Source organism: Physella acuta, unplaced genomic scaffold (assembly GCF_028476545.2).
Source record: "Physella acuta isolate Inbredline_101_S28 unplaced genomic scaffold, ASM2847654v3 ptg000880l, whole genome shotgun sequence".
Taxonomy (NCBI): domain Eukaryota; kingdom Metazoa; phylum Mollusca; class Gastropoda; family Physidae; genus Physella; species Physella acuta.
In genome coordinates this window covers 77,754-99,023 of record NW_026732397.1, presented here as the reverse complement: position 1 = coordinate 99,023, position 21,270 = coordinate 77,754, and the positions used below count along the sequence as shown (strand labels likewise).

General features: G+C 40.0%; 1 protein-coding gene across 1 annotated transcript in view; it reads left to right on the top strand.

The window, feature by feature from the left end:
* Positions 1-8,196: 8,196 nt before the first annotated feature.
* LOC131952610 (electrogenic sodium bicarbonate cotransporter 1) overlaps positions 8,197-21,270 on the top strand; it is a 48,827-nt gene continuing 35,753 nt past the window's right edge. The window contains exons 1-5 of the mRNA XM_059315357.1: positions 8,197-8,410; positions 14,083-14,185; positions 14,561-14,680; positions 16,776-16,941; positions 20,437-20,597. Coding sequence (XP_059171340.1) covers positions 14,110-14,185; positions 14,561-14,680; positions 16,776-16,941; positions 20,437-20,597 — 523 coding nt within the window. The 5' untranslated portion in view covers positions 8,197-8,410; positions 14,083-14,109. The remainder of the gene's footprint in view (positions 8,411-14,082; positions 14,186-14,560; positions 14,681-16,775; positions 16,942-20,436; positions 20,598-21,270) is intronic.

The following is a 21,270-nucleotide window of genomic DNA, read 5'->3' as shown; positions in this document are numbered from 1 at the left end:
TAGATAGATATATTCCTTACCCATTGTCTGCCCTCCCTGGAAGTCTCAAGTACCCCATACCCCCCCCCCCCCCCACAAAAAATGCCTGAAAGAAACCCTTATTACAAGTGAGAAGTGCTTCTCACTAGTTGGGACAGCTGTTCTTGAAATAACATAAGTTTGTGTTGTCTTCAAGGCTTATGGTCAGTGTTTATTCCAGACTTTTTTTTACCTGGGGGTCACTTGATATTTTTGGGGGGCTGGGGGCGGTCAACATTTTCCGGGGGCTCGAATACTGCTAAAAGTATGTTTTCTATATAAATTCCATTTCGTTCGAGGTGGGGGGGGGGGGGGGGGCGGGAGGGGCATCTCTTCGAAGAGATGCTTATGAAACTCTGCTTATGGAAGAACTGAAATCAGACCTAGAGATATAACATGCATATAAGTTATAAGACAGTCTCGCAAAAACAGATATTTAATTAGCACGATGCTGTTTATTATGTTGTATAAACTAGTTGCCAGTTAAATTCAATATACCCAGGTTTCTATTTAGGTTCAATATGTCCAAGGTTGCTAGTGGGACTGAAGGCTGTTAAAAAAATTAAAAAGTCTCGCCCATACACGCGAGAATACAAGTACGTCTTACAAAATTCTCACCCAAACATGCGAGATTGCAAGTACGTCTTACAAAGTCTCGCTCAAACACGCGAGATTGCAAGTACTTCTTACAAAAGTCTCGCGACATTACGTCTTACAAAAGGTGACACCAGACCTGACAACAATTTCTTATCTGGCCCGCCCGACAGGATGAAGTCCCCATTTCTGGTCGTAAACTTGTCTTGTTAATTTGAGCACCGAATGTTATCGTCAGCGTATTCTTACTGATTTATCCCGAATTTGTGGGGCCCATGTGGTTTAGTACCCAGATGACGTCATACTGTGGGTCACCTTGACTTCGAGCCGAGATTAACAATGTTAATAACATGACTTTTTTCGCCCTAGAATCGGTTCTCAGCGTACACGATAAATCTGTTGGATATGTGACCATGTAGCCTAAATGTTCGCCAGTTATAAAGTGTGTGTGTGTGTGGGGGTGGGGTGTGGGGGGGGGGTCTCATGCTGGTGAGGCGGGTTATAACAAGTACACAGGGGTCATCATCCATTCGAATTAAAATATTTTTGACCCGTTTCCCCTAGGCGAGTTTACAACTGCTGCAAATGTTGCGTTAGGGATGGGTTGCATATTCATGAGAAAAAAATCTTTTGATGCTTAAGTACCAAAAAAAAAAATACAAATCGTATCACTTGCTCACTTAGTTAACCCGCAAGTCAGAAGGAAAAAAAATCCTATCAACATCAGTATTAACATCAGTACAACATACAGGAAATTAGGTGAGCTCTTGTTTACTTTTTATTACAAGGAACGTAACTCTGGTCTTTTATTTACTTTCGATTACACGACATTCCAGTCGAAACAGTACTTTAAGGAAACAATTGAAAATTAGGGGACAAGTTGGCGATAAATTTTTATTTATCGCAGAAAGATGACAGACCTAGAAAAAATACGGACCCAGCGTCGAGCAGCAGACGACTAAGGGAAGCAACTCGTTTATTTACATTCTAGTGGCGGCCAATCGGATTTATTTTTGTTTTCACTCGTGAAATTGAAAGAAAGATATAAGGTAAGATCTATTAGTACAGGTCTCATTTGACTCAGACGAATAAATAATAATTAAAATGAAGTTCAGCATGATGAAGTGCACGTCTCTACTGACAGCGACCGTTTGGTTTGGCCGAGAAATGTTTAGTATTTGCTTAGTTGTTGTATCGTCTAGTTTATTGTATTTCTCATCATCTATTTATCTCCCGTTTATCAACGTATTTTTGTTACTGTATTTATCCACCAATAATATTTCAAGTGTTTGTTTCTAGTTTTTTCAACCCCAATTCTTGTACAGTTCAGGCCACCCACCCCCCCTTTATTCTATCTGTTTAGTAATTTTTTTTTCTAGTATTAACTCCCCTTTATTTCAATGTACAAACATCTTTCTATATTTTATGTTTTAGATTTGTTCTGAACAATTTATCTGGCCACGCAGGAAGATTCGTTAAAATTACATCACATGTTAATCATTCGAAGCCTAACTTAGTTATCTCGCTATTAATATCATTATTTTATTTGTAAAATCCCATGTGGATGGAACAAACCTTATTTGGATGAAAGATATTTGTTATAGAAAGCAAAAACAAATAAAATGTCTGTTTTGTGTTATAAGTAAAATAATTGTTTCCCGGAGCTTTGAGTCTGGTAAAACAGTGGAGCATTGAATGTATCTGGCCAACTGAAGCACACAATGTTTACGTCCCCTTGTTGTGACCAGGAATTTGCGCGGCTCGCAAATCTTGTTGATTGGATCCCAGACACGACCAGCAGACGACTTGGGCCAATATTGACCAGTGTTTGTTGACTGGACAACTGACTTGACCCTATCATGGCGCCAAGTTTTACCTAAACTTGTCATTTTTCATGGTGCACACTAATTCCTTCCAACAACAGCACCGACCCCCCCCCCCCCCCCTCACGTTCCCCGACCCTCACAGTCCATTGTTTGCTGGATGCAGGCCTTCCCAGAGAACTTGACAACTTTCGACATGTGGACGACTTGAAAAATTGTTTAAAATTGTGGGCCAAAATATACTGGATGTAACACAGGGAACAACAGCTGGTTTTGTTTTTGGGTTAATTTACTTCATGCATCATTTCAAGATTGGATTTGTTGTAAGGTAGGTTCACATATATAACAAGGTAGGTTACGTACATTTCACAAGGTGGGATTTGTTCTAAGTTCGGATCACATAGAATACTTGAGTCCTGGTCCATTGCCACTTGATCTTACAGTTAAACTTGTGGTTGTAGGTTCATGTCTCAGCTCTATCTAAAGGGGACAAGTTTAAACGTGGTGCAATAAAGTGTCTATATCTACTGAGATAGTTTAAAATCAATCAGTTTATTTTTACCCTCTTCAAAAAGCCACACTGCTATCAATCTTCTTTATTTCGACAATGACCTTTGTCCAGCACGAGACATGTGTGACCCCTAGGTTCAAGGTCGATACAATAGCCACCACCACACATCTACACATCTAAATGTTTGCGAATATAGCTTTAAAACCAAAGCGAAAACTTGAAATATATCATGCCACCTACATGTTTAAACGGCAGAGATGTCAGATAGAAGAAATATCATGTTACACGTATTTTTTTAAAAACCGCCCTCCCCTCATCTGAAAGAAAAAGCTCACTAAGTTCTAGACACAAATTACCAGCTATAAATTAAGAGAGGGAAATTTGTTACTTTATCAAATCTGATCTATTAATTAGCTCTTTGATTATTCAACAAATCAGGGTCTGATGAATTAGCTCTTTGTTACATCACCACATCTGATGAATTAGCCCTTTGTTACATTACCACACTTGATGAATTAGCCCTTTGCTACATCACCACACCTGGTGAATTAGCTCTTTGTTACATCACCACACCTGGTGAATTAGCCCTTTGTTACATCACCACATCTGCCCCCGATGAATTAGTTCTAGTTACCTAGTTACTGAGCACGTAGGAAGCCAAAGAACTCTTCCTTGTAGGTGAGGTAATGTCACTGACGACCTTCCATCGACTTTGAAACTTTTCGAATTCTCTGATCGGTTCAATTAGGTTCGGTCCATCAAAAGTATCATTCGACTTTGGTCGCTGACTGACACAATCAGCCTTTGTGTGACTGTCGTCTGCTAGATTCCTAGCACGCTCCACGAACCCATCTTTTGTTTCTCTAACCGTTATGGACATGCACTGCTGTTACATCAAAGCGGAGTTATTTCCCCTGAGGCATATTTAGTCACGGGTAGAGCCCCTTGATATTCCCATCATAAATTCTGTGCATACATAATATGATATCAGCGCGAAGGTGACTTACGTACGTGGAGGGGCGCAGAATTAAAGAGAATTTATTAAATTAGAAAAACAATTCTAATTAAATCAAAACAGAGAAATTAAGGCCACTGTGACGGAACATATTAGTTTTACATTTCACGTAGAGTAGTTGCCAATAATTTTTGTGTTGTGCCACATTTAAAGATCTAAATAGTTAAAAAGTTGAACATTGTTCCGTCAGTTGGAACAAAAGATTGTAAACATTTCACTCGACTGTTTGTTTTTAAACGTTAGCTCCGTTCTTTAGTTGTTTGGCGGTCTACTGGTGATGGTCTCAAAGCTGAGCTGTTTAGCTTTAGTACTTGGTCGATAACGTTGTCACTTACTGTAAGGATAGGTCACCATTTTGGTAATTTACTTAGGGATAGGTGAATGTACTTACAGGTTTTGAGGCACTAATATGTAGCATTTGGTCCTAGTCCTAGCTCTTGTCCTAGTCCTAGAGATACTCTTTCAGTGTAATTGTTTTCATTTTTACTTTTCGTTCTGTTTAAAAATATACAACTTTCTTTCTATTGAACTAATTAACTTTCCCTCGTGTTTAATTTACCGTCAACACATGAAAGATCATTGTCTAATTATCTGGGTCAACAGTAATGTGTTGACCTCTGACCTCATTTGTCCATTCTAAAGAAAGTTGTATGTGACCAATCATATTTTCAGCAAGACAAAAGTCTGTCAGGTGAAGCCCAAGACAAAAGTCTGTCGAATGAAGCCAAAAACAAATTTCCGACAATAGATACTGGAGATGAACATATGCTTTAATCGACAGCCACGACAAATGTCTGCCCATCTGGTTCTTATCAAGACAATAGTCTCACAGAAGACAAATGTCAGCATAAGATAAAGCAGACACTTGGTGAATATATTTAGCTGTGACCCACCTCTCTGTATATATCTAGCTGTGACCCACCTCTCTATATATATCTAGCTGTGACCCACCTCTGTATATATCTAGCTATGACCCACCTCTGTATATATCTAGCTGTGACCCACCCCTCTCTGTATATATCTAGCCGTGACCCATCTCTCTGTATGTATATATATATATATATATATATATATATATATATATATATATATATATATATATATATATATATATATATATATAGATGTGACCCACCTCACTGTATATATATAGATGTATGTAGTGGTGTAAGCGGAAGGTGAATGAACCTAGCCACGTGATCTAGACAATTATGACGCTTCATTAAACCAATTAGACAGGCTGACTTTAAATTAGACAAAAAGTTCAGAAGGTTATGAAGATAATTACGCTATACTAATTAAGCTTTAACACCACATAACTTACTACTTAACATGTAGGGCACTACATGAATGTAAGCCTCTACGCTCCACAGAAGTTTTGTATCTTTCTACACTACCTCAGTAAAGTTTTATTTGTTCCATTTGTTTTGTTTGTGTGAATTTTTTAAAAACTTATCTCGCACACCTTGCTTAGTTGGCAACATAGAATAAAACTTATCAGCCCTCATGTTACTATAGCCTAGTGCGATCTCATTCATGTTGCCAGTAATGATCTGTGATCTCCCCTTGCGAGTATACGTTGATTTTCGCAACAAATGTTCAATGAAATGTTGCATAATGTACATTGTTTACACAGGAAAGTTTTAGTACACAAAGTCTTAAACACAACTCTATTAACTACAGCGTAGGTTTTGTAGGTGAAGGTCGCGACCTTTTGCATAAATGTGCGTATAAATATCCCAAATAAACAAAAAAAAAGTTGTTATTAGAATGCTACGGGTCAGTCGGTTAAAAGATTCCTAACGATGGTTCAAATTTTTTTGTCAACACTGCCATGATGGTAGCCATCACGTTAGTCAGTTGGTTAGGAGATTCGAAACGATGGTTCAATGTTTTGAACTGTCTTGAACTTCACGTTTTCAGTTTATCTTTCAGTGCATGACATATAGCTACGTTGTCGTGACTCATTCTTCTATGCTGCTCATTCAACATGGCGGCTGTGTCAGTCACGTCCACGACGGAGTGAGTACCACCAGCAGACAATGTGAGGCTCACCTGTTGTGTTTGGTCTCTTCAGGTGGATGCAGATCTATTGATGACGTCACGATGTTTCAAATAACAAGACTCTACCCCTCTACCCCACCCTCACATGTCACCCCCCTCCACCACCACCATTTTGTTACCCTATGCCAGTAAAGGTCCAACAACAGTGGTTTTAATTGAATAAAACAATCTTTTGACTCACTATTGGGGCCACCTCTAGCTCACCACTTGGGCCACTTTTAGCTCATCGATAGGGCTACTTTAGCTCACAGAGGCCATCTCTAGCTGAAGGATGGGCCCCTCAAATATATCTACCTCCCTTGGCTGATCCGCATGTTTCTGAGCCTCCTAACTCTCCCCCTCCCCACCCATAGCCCTTATCTTCATACCCAGCGAACACATCGCTCTTCCGACGTCATAACTATGATTAGATTTAATTGTAATCTTTAGCTAGCAATTACACATGTAGGTTGTCAGAATTTTTAAGTTCAGTGGTTGTAGCCACAGTGCTGTCATGTAGAGGCAATGTCAAGATAAGTAAGTCAGCCTTTAATTTTCAGAAAATAAATAAGTCAGAATTTCGCTATCAGAAGATTAGTAACTAACCGTTTCTATCAGAAGATAAGCAAGTCAGCTTTTCTCTATCTGAAGATAAGTAAGTCAGCATTTCACTATCATAAGATAAGTAAAGTAAAGTTTCCCTTTCAAACCTGACGATCTATGGGGCAAGTGAAGTAGAGTTCACTTGTTTCTGTGACCTCGGCATTTGAAGAGATAGTGTGGTCAGCACTATGCCCAGCCGCCTTTACTTTCCCTAACGTGAGTTAGGTACCCATCAGAGTTGGATGGACTCAGGGACGGTCTACTGACTTGAACCCGTGTTCGAACTCAAGACTAACGGGTTAGCAGTCCAGCTCTTTACCGCTAGACCACTCCGTCCCATCATAATTGTCACATTTTCTTTGTCAGAAATTGTGTTAATCAGGAACAATCACACCACCACCATGACACCACCATGACACCACCATGACACCTTCATCACACCACCATGACACCAGCACCTTGACACCACCATGACACCACCATGACACCACCATGACACCACCATGACACCACCACCATGATACCACCACCATCACACCACTATCACACACACACCACCATCAAACACAGAATCACACCCCCACCACTCCACCATGACACCACCACACCACCATGACACCACCATGACACCTTCATCACACCACCATCACACCAGCACCATGACACCACCATGACACCACCATGACACCACCATGACACCACCATGGCACCACCATGAAACCACCACCATCACACCACCATCACACCACCACAATGATACCACCATGACACCACCACCACACCACCATGACACCACCACCATCACACCACCATCGCATCACTATCACACCACCATGACACCACCATGACACCACCATGACACCCCCATGATACCACCACCATCACACCACTATCACACACACACCATCACACCACCATCAAACACAGCATCACACCACCACCACTCCACCATGACACCACCACACCACCATGACACCACCATGACACCACCACCATCATACCACCATCACTGTGTTTGACGACCAACAAGTGGTACCTACTTGTCCTAGCGCCAGCGGGACAAGGTACCCTCACTACCGTAGAGCAGGTTCGAACCCCAGGCAGTCAGCTGACAACCCGTACCGTCGTCTGGTTTACCAAGACCATGTCAGTCTAACCGTGACATGGCCGTGAGTTACCGTGACCATCACGTTTCCTTCAACGTGACAAACGATCACGCAAAACGTACTTATATTCACGAAACACTTTTTTCGACATCAGCTATACTGACACATCCAGGTATGAAAACAAACACGTGAAGAATCTGAGCACTGTAACAACGGTTGTTGTCTAATACAATGGTACAAGTCCTGTACAATGGTACATAATCTGTAAAACTGTACACGTTTCTGTAAAATAGGAAATATATTCATGTAAAAAGGAAGATTGTTGTCATCAAGTTTGACCACTGTTAATGAGATCAAACTGCTCCGTTTGAGAACCGCCCCCATGACAAGAACCGGACCTAAGCAGTCTAGCTGAAACAGGTTCCTCTCCCGTCTGATATGATAATTAATAACTTTACATGTGTGGTAAATTTCTCTGATTTCACAGTCCGGTCCCTACCGACGCAGTTGTAGAGGGCGCCCAGCCCAGCCCAGTTCAGTTCTGCCGAGAGTATGTCAGACGACAGACATTCACGTCTGCTGGAAAGAGAAAATTAATCGTCTGCAATTCTCGAGCCTGATATGACGTCATTTAAACACTAGCTTTGAAAAAGATTTTGTGTTTAATTTCGTTCAAACAGTTAACCACTGGAACAACGTAAGCTTCAATTCTTTTATTTCGTTTTTGACACATTCAGGTTTTTATACATTTCATGTGTTCATTTCATAAGCATCATTATGAAAAAAATCGTTAAAGTAATTTTGAATTGATATTTTTATCACCATGAACAGAAGTTTGGAACTTTTAAATATATCAACCTATTTGTGCTCGGGTCAGACATGATGTTACATATATCGGCTTCGTACAAAACAAAGTACGGAAAAAATATTTAAAGGGAAATTTTAAAAGTAGTATTTTGTCACCATTGAAATGGTTGTTAGGATGCCTCGCTGGCTATTCAACGCCCTACTGGGGATGTGGGTTAAATCCAACTAACTCTATTGCTTCTTGAAACTTTTGATCACGATTTATGGATTTTATTATTCAGAGCAGTAGTGTTATTTTTAAAATTAAAAAAAAAAAAAACTACGATAGTAAGTAAACAAAGTGATTGTGCCTTTTTCAAAAGTTTCCTGACAAAAGTGATGCGTGGTCCTGGAGCGTGAGATCTGTTTAAAAATCTGATACATTTCTTTTTAATTTTTTGATGCCAGAAACATCGATAAAGGAAAAAAAATTGGGTTTTGAGTTGCTATTTTGTTAATGAACTATTTTTAAGTGCAATATCGTGGATCAGGCGTTTTGTTTAAATGAAATATATGGAAATATTAGCGTGACCATAGACTGGCTTCAGTGGGTAACCATTTCAAAAATCTAAAAAAACAACTGACCAAATGCGGCATTAATCACGTACATTTTTTTTCAAATCGAAACGTTTTTATTGTTTTATTTTTATTTAAACAAAGGTCCACATAATTTTATTGAGTTAAACAGTACTGTACTGGCAATGTTAAACTAGGAATACTGACCGAACTTTTTAGTTTTAGTTACACAAGCCACAGCTGATGTGGATCTTGTTTGTTTGTTGGTTGTGGGGAGGGGCAAGGGGAGGGGAAATAGCTAGACATGTTTCAGTCTTAGCGCGTGATTGTTTAAGGCTGCTGATTCGTTTAAAATTTGTATTTGGTGTCTGATTAGCTTAAAAATGTGTATTTGGTGTCTGATTAGCTTAAAATTGTATATTGTGTCTGATTAGCTTAAAATATGTATTTGGTGTCTGATTAGATTACAATTTGTATTTGGTGTCTGATTCGTAAAATTTATATTTGGTGTCTGATTAGCTTAAAATTTATATTTGGTGTCTGATTCGTTTAAAGTTTGTATTTGGTGTCTGATTAGCTTAAAATTTGTATTTGGTGTCTGATTAGCTTAAAAGTTGTATTTGGTGTCTGATTAGCTTAAATTTGTATTTGGTGTCTGATTCGCGTTTTAAGTTATTATTTCCTTCTTGTTAGTCATGGGCGCACATAAAAGTCAAATGGTGACACAATATGTGTGATACAAAAGATGGTGACATAGCTGTGTGAACACCGTGGTTTTGAGTTTGTGTACACTAAGGTGATACGTGCATGTGTACGGGTGTACACCGGGCCTTATCTTTTAAAAATGTGAACTGGGATTTAATTTCCCGGAACGAAGTAAATAAAGACTAAAGTTCGCTTCGTGCTTAAAAGCGATAAATTAGCAGCTAACAATAGATAAATTAGCAACGTCCAATAGATAAATTAGCAACGTCCAATAGATAAATTAGCAGCTTACAATAGATAAATTAGCAACGTCCAATAGATAAATTAGCAGCTTACAATAGATAAATTAGCAACGTCCAATAGATAAATTAGCAGCTTACAATAGATAAATTAGCAGCTAACAATAGATAAATTAGCAGCTTACAATAGATAGACTAGCAGATAACAATAGATAAATTAGCAACGTCCAATAGATAAACTAGCAGCTTACAATAGATAAATTAGCAACGTCCAATAGATAAATTAGCAGCTAACAATAGATAAATTAGCAGCTTACAATAGATAGACTAGCAGATAACAATAGATAAATTAGCAACGTCCAATAGATAAACTAGCAGCTTACAATAGATAAATTAGCAACGTCCAATAGATAAATTAGCAGCTAACAATAGATAAATTAGCAACGTCCAATAGATAAATTAGCAGCTTACAATAGATAAATTAGCAACGTCCAATAGATAAATTAGCAGCTTACAATAGATAGACTAGCAGCTAACAATAGATAAATTAGCAGCTTACAATAGATAGACTAGCAGATAACAATAGATAAATTAGCAACGTCCAATAGATAAATTAGCAGCTAACAATAGATAAATTAGCAATGTCCAATAGATAAATTAGCAGCTAACAATAGATAAATTAGCAACGTCCAATAGATAAACTAGCAGCTTACAATAGATAAATTAGCAACGTCCAATAGATAAATTAGCAGCTAACAATAGATAAATTAGCAGCTAACAATAGATAAATTAGCAACGTCCAATAGATAAACTAGCAGCTTACAATAGATAAATTAGCAACGTCCAATAGATAAATTAGCAGCTTACAATAGATACATTAGCAGCTAACAATAGATAAATTAGCAGCTAACAATAGATAAATTAGCAACGTCCAATAGATAAATTAGCAGCTAACAATAGATAAATTAGCAACGTCCAATAGATAAACTAACAGCTAACAATAGATAAATTAGCAACATCCAATAGATAAACTAGCAGCTTACAATAGATAAACTAGCAGCTTACAATAGATAGACTAGCAGCTAACAATAGATAAATTAGCAACGTCCAATAGAAAATTAGCAGCTTGCAATAGATACATTAGCAGCTTACAATAGATAAACTAGCAGCTTACAATAGATAAATTAGCAGCTTACAATAGATAAATCAGCAGCTTAAAATAGATAAATCAGCAGCTTACAATAGATAAACTAGCAGCTTACAATAGATAAACTAGCAGCTTACAAGAGATAAACTAGCACCTTTCAGCACCAATAGTATTGTCCATATTGTGATTAGCGTCAAGCAGCCTATGTTGTAAGATCCTTAAGACTTTTATAGTGAGTCATTTCTCAGGCGTGTTGACCAAAGTAAATTGAACTCACCTCTAAGAATAGAGCTCTAGAAGATGTGCTACAGGTCTGTTCTAATGTAGTCCGTGTCTTTATGCGATTAAACCACCACAAGAGAAAGACAGATGTAAACTATGTAGCAGGATCCCGAAATGACAGTTGTGACACTGACAATGTGACAGTGTGCATGTCAGTGACAATGGACACGCGCGAGCTGACCTTACTACTATAGACGAGACTCGGTTTTGTACCAAACAACCTGTGAACACGACCCCCACAAAAACGTTTGACCACACACAAACGTCATTGTTCTTTCAACCGTCCCGTTTCAACGAAATGTGAAACCGAAATACGACCATGTCCCCCCCCCCCCCCCCCCTCCCTCAAACCTCCCGTCTTCTTTTCCCCCACAAAAAACCCAACTCTTCTAAAAAAAAGCCAGTGTTTAAAAAAAAAAGTTGCGTAACAAAATAACCAGATTGTGTAAGAGGGTCAGCAGCTTACATGTTATAACCCCCCCACAGATCTGCCGTTAACATTCAGACAGTCAAGCGAATCACGACCTGACGTAAGATTTCTTGGATTAGATTAGGGTTTGTAGATGACGTTTTTTCTTGATTGGTTTGTACGTGTGGTTTATAGTTTAGGTACTTACGAGTGTAGTTATCTTGTAGAAAATTAGTTATATTGATCGTTTGACATTCAATGGATATAACCATTGCGAGTTTTCGTGCATACAGATGGATTAATATGACTTTAAACAATAAGCTATTTTGTGGATTAGTTTGTATAATACTTAGAAGATTAATGGTAGTGATAATTAATGGATTAGTATGCAATTTATAAAAAAAAATACGTAGCGGGTTTTCACGTAAATTAATTTGTATAGTGCAAATTAGAGTTATCACTTAAAATTTTTTTTTTTCAAAATTGTGATTAATTCTAACTAGAGTACGGAAATAAGTTTACATACTTGTTTTGGTAAACGTTTAAATAAACGCTTTCACGAGAAAATATACTGTAGATCTAACATGCAAGTAATTCTGTGCTAATGTGAACAAAAACTCAGTACCCGAAGAAATCCCATAAGTTTCGGATAAAGTCTCAGTTGACCGTAAAAACCCTAGGATTACCTGTACAAATTAAAAGCAAAAACTAAGATTACCTGTACAAATTAAAAATCCCTAAAATTACCTGTATCAAGATAATTAAATTACTAGCTGGTGTATACAGTCGCGCGATATACAGGTCAGAATGTGGCCTCTAATGAAACCAAACCCTAATGAAACCAAACCCTAATGAAACCAAACCCTAATGAAACCAAACCCTAATGAAACCAAACCCTAATGAAACCAAACCCTAATGAAACCAAACCCTAATTACAGCATTAAAACAGGCTTATGTCTAAAGGCGGGCATTATCTTCTTTCTCTGTATCTGAGGCTGTACTTAAACCACGTGACATTACGTAACTCACATCATGGGGTGGGGGAAGTGTACACATAATATGTGATTTGATGTAGTTGCTAGTCTAGTGTTTCAATGACGATTTGGTACGCGAATTATTTACAGGCGATTTTTTCAGATTAATATTCAGTGGTGATTTGCTGTAAAAACAAATTACTAATTTTTCGTAGGATTTTAATAAGACCATTGATGCTCTTTTTTTCTACATGGGTCTAATACATTTTTATCAAGAAGTTTCGCATAATTTTAATTTAATAATCCCTTATTTTTAAAGTGTCATCATCTATACTAATTATAAACGAAATTTCAGTGGTGATTTTTTAACAATGAATTTTACTTTCTCGTATACGGAGTATAGTATTCGTGAAAAAAACACACAGAAAAAAATATACATCTAAAATAAAGATTTGACACATCTCGACTTTTTACACAACCCTGTCCGTCTGTCCGTCTGTCTGTGTGTTTGACATATGTTAGGTAGACACCATTTCATTTATTAATATACCATCCTATTCTATATATTTTTGTACGATTTCCGGTAACCGAAAGTTGTACTTGGCTTTTTTTTCCTATTCCTAAAAAACCCTCAAAATTTGGTAATTTGATATCACATTCCCGCAACGCTGCATATTTTAAGACCATTTCGCCTGTAGGAGATTCCTCGAAAAACGTTTAATGGTGATGTTAAACCAATTGTTTATCAATATGTTTATATGTGGTATTTATGTGTATGCCACATATGGGTTGCAGACTGCTGACTGTCTGTACACAAACACTCCAATATTGATTTCAAAAGAAAATTCCGCATATGAAAATATTTTGTCATACACTTATAATAAAACCGTCATCTTTCTTTGGTAGTAGATTTGTCATTCCACGGTGTGCTAGTAATTTAAACTAAACATTTTGTTTCTGGTAGTTTTGGAATTAAGTTACATTGGTTTGACTTCTGCCAAATCTATGACTGATTTTGTATGCCATAATGTCATGACTTCATCTTCTAGTGTCTAAGTCATGACTTTATCTTCTAGAGTCTAAGTCATGATTATCTTTCAGTCTAAGTCATGACTTTATCTTCTAGAGTCTAAGTCATGATTATCTTTTAGTCTAAGTCATGATTATCTTTTAGTCTAAATCATGACTTTATCTTATAGAGTCTAAGTCATGATTATCTTTTAGTCTAAGTCATGACTTTATCTTCCACAGTGCAAGGCCTAACTGTCTCGCAAAACGATGTCCAGTAATGACGAGTCTAGCGGGGGCCCCGACAAACACGGGGCCCCGCCAGCTAATGGGACCTCACCTACATGTAAGCTTTTAGTTTGTTTTAGTCTAATTGTAACTAGCCGTCATCTTAGTCAACATGGTTGGTAGTTTACAGGTCCTTGAACTATTATAGTTAGTTCACGAGTCAGGGAACTATTGTATAGTTAGTTCACGGGTCAGGAAACTATAGAACTATTGTATAGTTAGTTCACGGGTCAGGGAACTATTGTATAGTTAGTTCACATGTCAGGGAACTATTGTATAGTTAGTTCACGGGTCAGGTAACTATTGTATAGTTAGTTCACGGGTCAGGGAACTATTGTATAGTTAGTTCACGGGTCAGGGAACTATTGTATAGTTAGTTCAAGGTTCAGGGAACTAGTACACTTGAATGCATGGAGTCTCCTCTCCTTTACAGTGACCCTTGAAGTACCGACACAGTTCATCCGGAAAAATTCCTCTTCCTTGTATCTGAATGTCCGCTCACCACTCAAGAGAGACCGACCGTGTGTTGATGGTAGCAAGGATGGAACTGATGGTAGGTTGATACTTTTGAACATGTTGTAAATGAACTAGATGGTAGGAAAGATGGAACTGATGGTGTGTTGATACGTGTGAACATGTTGTACAAGATGGTATGAAAGATAGGAGTGAAGCAGGTTATTACACGGGATTGTATAAACAAATGTCGCATTATGCGACATATTAAATTTATATTAATTTAAAATCGAATGTTTTAATTAAAAAAAATTCTAAAAAAATGAAAACAATAATGATGTTCACAAGCTGTCCTTCAAGCTTAAGGGAACATTTGTTCTCAAACGTCTGTTAATGAAAATAACAAATAAGCTGCTCTATGGATTCAACCCTGGCAATAAAACACGCCTCTAATGTGTTTGAAGTTAAGAAAACAAACTTTAAAAACAAAATCACCACTTTTTTTACTTCTAAAAGTTTTCTTTGATTCAGCCAATTCAACTTTTATGTTTTTTAAAAAGCTGTTTCATTCATTCAAGGCGGATAGGACAACGTTCGTCTTATAACCTCTTCTTATCATACCATTTGTTTTGATCAAAATCTTATTCGTCTCTTTGTTTCTTTATTCATTTCTTCTATTTTTCATTGTAACAAGATCTCCATGCCAAGAGGATTTGGTTGCTAAGTCGCTTCTATTTAACAGGATCCTTTTTAATTTAATTCTGATGATACGTAATGATACGTACACTTTTTGCTATTATCAGGGGTTGGCAACCCTTTGAGACGGAAAAGCAAAAAGTTATAATCCAAAAAATTTCCCACTTTTTAAAGAGCCACTAACATTTTTATGTGCATTTCGGTAGTGGATAGCATGGAACTATTGCCACTGGGCTGGCCACAGCACAGTTGTGGGTCTATTCTCGTTATTTATTTTGTTCAAAGTTGTTTTTGTTTTTACAGTATAATATTTTTTGAGTTTTTATATTAGAATAATATAATCATTATGGAACAGGAGATTCACATATTGAACATCAAGGGAGTCGCATGCGGCTCGCGAGCCGTAGGTTGCAGACCCCTGGCTCATATGCATTTAAAAGAAGCAATTAAAAAAAAAAAATTTTATACATAATATAAATTTTCAACTTAATGTTTTAAACCTGAAAATGCAAAAGTGTAATTAAATGGTAATTTAATGTTCTGTGGAGAGAAGAAAATACGTACAACAAAGGGGAATCTTATTTTTTCGGTTTGGTGGGTTGATGGGGGTCTTGATATATATCTATATATATTGATATTTTAGAGCTGAGATAAATTTGGGATAAAGGAAGAATCTATATATATAATTCTCTTCTGGGATCAGTTAGAAAACAAGCTGCAAGCGCCTCCTTGCAGTCCCCTCTCTTTCTATCTCTATCACTATCACTACCACCCCCACCCCACCCCCACATGATCTGGTGAGCTGTGCTCACGCTGTTTACATTTTACAATCATAGAGACGGGTTTGGTGACGGCTATTAGGGGCAGATAATTTAGTTTGAAACGATTTTAAACTTAGAGGAGGTAACCAAGAGGAGGCTGCTTTCACGTGAGGAGGAGGGGGGTTGGTGTTTTTAAGCAAATATTTTCAGTGGCAGCATTGGTACTGTCGAATTCACAAATTATGAATTACTGAAAAGTAGAAAAAAAAACAACCAAATAGCGGCGTATGATACGCAGCGGGTCAGCTCGTATTAAATATTAGATGATGCATGACGTCGTGTAAAAAATACCCAAATTTTTAATTTTTATTTCAAAGAAGCAATAATTTCATGAACAGTTGGTCCTTACAAGTGTCGCATTATTGTTTAAAAGGATTAGACTTCCTATTTAAAGCTGCTAGACTGTGAAAATGGAAGGGTATTTGTACGATGGGTTACAAGCAAAATTTCCTTGAGAAAATAATATATGATATATTCACAAACACATTTCATACACTTTTAACAATAAACAGTAAAGGTAAAATATATGAGATTAATATCGAACAAACTTTTATTATTTTATATTATTTCACGGAAAAAGAAAAGTAAACATTCAAATTATTGGAGTAGCATCCCCTAGCGCATCTTCTAGCAGTATAAGGGAGACAACCAAGTAAATTTTACGTTCTCTTTGTCCAGGTGACAGTTATTTTGCTTTTGGTGACGTGGAGTACGACCCCGCAGACAGAGTGCAGACCCTGATCAACAAAGTGAGGGACCCCAAGCACAAAACAAAACAGCTGTTCGTTGAGATGGACGTGCTGGCCCAGAGAGGGGAGGACTTTGAATGGAGGGAGTGGGCCAGGTAAGGTGGAGCAGTGGAGGTATGAATGGAGGGAGTGGGCCAGGTAAGGTGGAGCAGTGGAGGTATGAATGGAGGGAGTGGGCCAGGTAAGGTGGAGCAGTGGAGGTATGAATGGAGGGAGTGGGCCAGGTAAGGTGGAGCAGTGGAGGTATGAATGGAGGGAGTGGGCCAGGTAAGGTGGAGCAGAGGGGAGGGGGGAGGACTTTGAATGGAGGGGGTGGGCCAGGTAAGGTGGAGCAGTGGAGGTATGAATGGAGGGAGTGGGCCAGGTAAGGTGGAGCAGAGGGGGGGGAGGGAGGACTGAATGGAGGGAGTGGGCCAGGTAAGGTGGAGCAGTGGAGGTATGAATGGAGGGAGTGGGCCAGGTAAGGTGGAGCAGAGGGGGGGGGAGGGAGGACTGAATGGAGGGAGTGGGCCAGGTAAGGTGGAGCAGTGGAGGTATGAATGGAGGGAGTGGGCCAGGTAAGGTGGAGCAGAGGGGGGGGGGGGGAGGGAGGACTGAATGGAGGGGGTGGGCCAGGTAAGGTGGAGCAGTGGAGGTATGAATGGAGGGAGTGGGCCAGGTAAGGTGGAGCAGTGGAGGTATGAATGGAGGGAGTGGGCCAGGTAAGGTGGAGCAGAGGGGGGGGGAGGACTGAATGGAGGGAGTGGGCCAGGTAAGGTGGAGCAGTGGAGGTATGAATGGAGGGAGTGGGCCAGGTAAGGTGGAGCAGAGGGGGGGGGGGGGGAGGGAGGACTGAATGGAGGGAGTGGGCCAGGTAAGGTGGAGCAGTGGAGGTATGAATGGAGGGAGTGGGCCAGGTAAGATGGAGCAGAGGGGGGGGGGAGGGAGGACTGAATGGAGGGAGTGGGCCAGGTAAGGTGGAGCAGTGGAGGTATGAATGGAGGGAGTGGGCCAGGTAAGGTGGAGCAGTGGAGGTATGAATGGAGGGAGTGGGCCAGGTAAGGTGGAGCAGAGGGGGGGGGAGGGAGGACTGAATGGAGGGAGTGGGCCAGGTAAGGTGGAGCAGTGGAGGTATGAATGGAGGGAGTGGGCCAGGTAAGGTGGAGCAGAGGGGGGGGGGAGGGAGGACTGAATGGAGGGAGTGGGCCAGGTAAGGTGGAGCAGTGGAGGTATGAATGGAGGGAGTGGGCCAGGTAAGGTGGAGCAGAGGGGGGGGGGAGGACTGAATGGAGGGGGTGGGCCAGGTAAGGTGGAGCAGAGGGGGGGGGGGGAGGGAGGACTGAATGGAGGGAGTGGGCCAGGTAAGGTGGAGCAGTGGAGGTATGAATGGAGGGAGTGGGCCAGGTAAGGTGGAGCAGAGGGGGGGGAGGGAGGACTGAATGGAGGGAGTGGGCCAGGTAAGGTGGAGCAGTGGAGGTATGAATGGAGGGAGTGGGCCAGGTAAGGTGGAGCAGAGGGGGGGGGGGGAGGACTGAATGGAGGGGGTGGGCCAGGTAAGGTGGAGCAGTGGAGGTATGAATGGAGGGAGTGGGCCAGGTAAGGTGGAGCAGTGGAGGTATGAATGGAGGGAGTGGGCCAGGTAAGGTGGAGCAGTGGAGGTATGAATGGAGGGAGTGGGCCAGGTAAGGTGGAGCAGAGGGGGGGGGGAGGGAGGACTGAATGGAGGGAGTGGGCCAGGTAAGGTGGAGCAGTGGAGGTATGAATGGAGGGAGTGGGCCAGGTAAGGTGGAGCAGTGGAGGTATGAATGGAGGGAGTGGGCCAGGTAAGGTGGAGCAGAGGGGGGGGGGGAGGACTGAATGGAGGGGGTGGGCCAGGTAAGGTGGAGCAGAGGGGGGGGAGGACTGAATGGAGGGAGTGGCTTGTCAACTGTAAACACTCGTCAATACATATTAATAAAGTATAATTATATTATCTCAGACCAGACATCTTTAGTGTCACGAGTTAGCGATCTCCAATCAGTAAAATAAAAAAAAAATCAATACAATTTTTAGCTTTATTTTATTCCACAATAAAACTAAACCATGTTGTTGGCGCGACCAGCCATGAGCAAAACTTTCCTGACAATAATTTTTTGATTCAGTAGTTCATTTATAATAATTCTTTGGTCGTTAAAAGCTATGCAAAAACATTAAATAAGTGTTTTAAGCAGTATATGTTAATTCTTATTAAATAAAGGTAGTTAGCAGTATCTTTAGTTAAAGCAAAAGTTTATTCAACATAAACAGTCGAAAAAAGTGACATAGAATATATCAATAAATAAGTTATTTAAAAACAAGGATTAGAATGTGACCGTAACAAAACAAGAGCATACAAACAACTGTAAGACTAGGCTCACCAGGCCTCACACACTAGAAGTGATGTGAAGTATAGAAATTTGAAATTATGAAATGTGCTTTCACATGGTACACAATCCACGCAACCAAACATGTCTAATCGATATGGATCATGTCCAATCGATATGGACCATGATACACGTCGAGTCAATATGGACCATGCTATATGTCTAGTCAATATTGTTGTAGACCAGTGACAAGTTGTTTGCTGACTAGACGTCTGGCCCACAGAAATGTTGTCTGAAGTCTACCCCACCCATGACACATTTTATATAGAGACCCACACACGCCAGAAGTCATATAACGTCTGACCCACACACCCACCGCTGGAGTTAGATAAAGTGTGACCCGTCCCCCGTCCCCCCTTCGTCCAACTACTGATGTTACGTTAAGTTTGATCCACCCACCCTGTGTTATCAAATGACATAATGACTTCTTTTTAAAGATTCGCCAGTACAAAGTAACGATAACATGCTATTAAATTTTTACGGTTAACTCGCATCTCTGCCCCCCCCCCACCCGCACATTGTACATTTATTATGGAAAACATTTTCCGTTTGAAACAAAGTCTCCCCCCCCCCCCTACGTACAGTGTACTATGTTGCTGGTAGCAGCCATTAGATTATTATTTTTATTTGGTAACAACTACATTATACATCATTCATTAGAAGATCAAAGCTTGCAGTAAAACACGGAACTAAACAAACGTGATTAATGTTCGCGCATTTGTTTACATAGCGACTGTCTCTTGGTGCAGCATGCTGTATGTAGGATGGTGGTTTTTGTTATATGATGAGTGTTGTATGCTGTATCAGCATGTTGCATATAGGAGAACTGAGGCGTGGCTGGTCCCCGAACAGGTGGGTCCCCCACAGGTGGGTCAGTTAGAACTCAGGTGTGTGGTACCCCACAGGTGGGTCAGTGAGAACTCAGGTGTGTGGTACCCCACAGGTGGGTAAGATAGACACAGGTGTGTGGTACCCCACAGGTGGGTCAGTTAGAACTCAGGTGTGTGGTACCCCACAGGTGGGTAAGATAGACACAGGTGTGTGGTACCCCACAGGTGGGTCAGTTAGAACTCAGGTGTGTGGTACCCCACAGGTGGGTAAGATAGACACAGGTGTGTGGTCCCCCCACAGGTGGGTAAGATAGACACAGGTGTGTGGTACCCCACAGGTGGGTCATCTATAACTCAGATGTATTTTGATCCTCCTCAGGTGGGTCAAGTACGAGGAGAAGGTGGAGGCGGGAGGAAAGAGGTGGTCCAAACCTCATGTGGCCTCCCTCAACATGCACTTCCTGATGGAGATGAGGAAACAGATTCTAGAGGGAGTCTTCATCAAGGACTTGGAGTGTTACTCTATATCCCAGGTCATAGGTCAGTACTTTGGTTCTTTACATAGGGTTGGTCGGTAGTTTATTGTATACATCGTGTTGGTCAGTAGTTTGGTTGTATACATAGGGTTGGTCAGTAGTTTGATAGTTTATATAGGGTTGGTCGGTAGTTTGTTGTATACATAGGGTTGATCAGTAGTTTGTTGTATACATAGGGTTGATCAGTAGTTTGTTGTATACATAGGGTTGGTCAGTACTTTGGTAGTTTATATAGGGTTGGTCAGTAGTTTGGTTGTATACATAGGGTTGGTCAGTAGTTTGGTAGTTTATATAGGGTTGGTCGGTAGTTTGTTGCATACATACAATTACGTTTAATATAATTTAGAGGGCCTAATAATGCAGTAAGAAACAACATTCTCAGATGTCACATGATTAAAACATTCGTAAAGAACATGCATCGTTTTTAAATCTACATTTATCTTTACCTACTTAAAGGATATTTTCCCCCCAGCTAATACTTTCTTAACATTTTTCAAATAATTTCTGCAAAAATAAACTGTCCCGTATCTACAGCTCACGTATGCTCAAAGCTTTTAATCAGTCGTGTTCATTTATCACAATGACGACAACTCACGCCTGAAATGTCAAGAATTTCTTGCATGCACGTTCTAATCTGCATGGCCACTGTGACGTAACGTGTGACGTAATGTGTGACG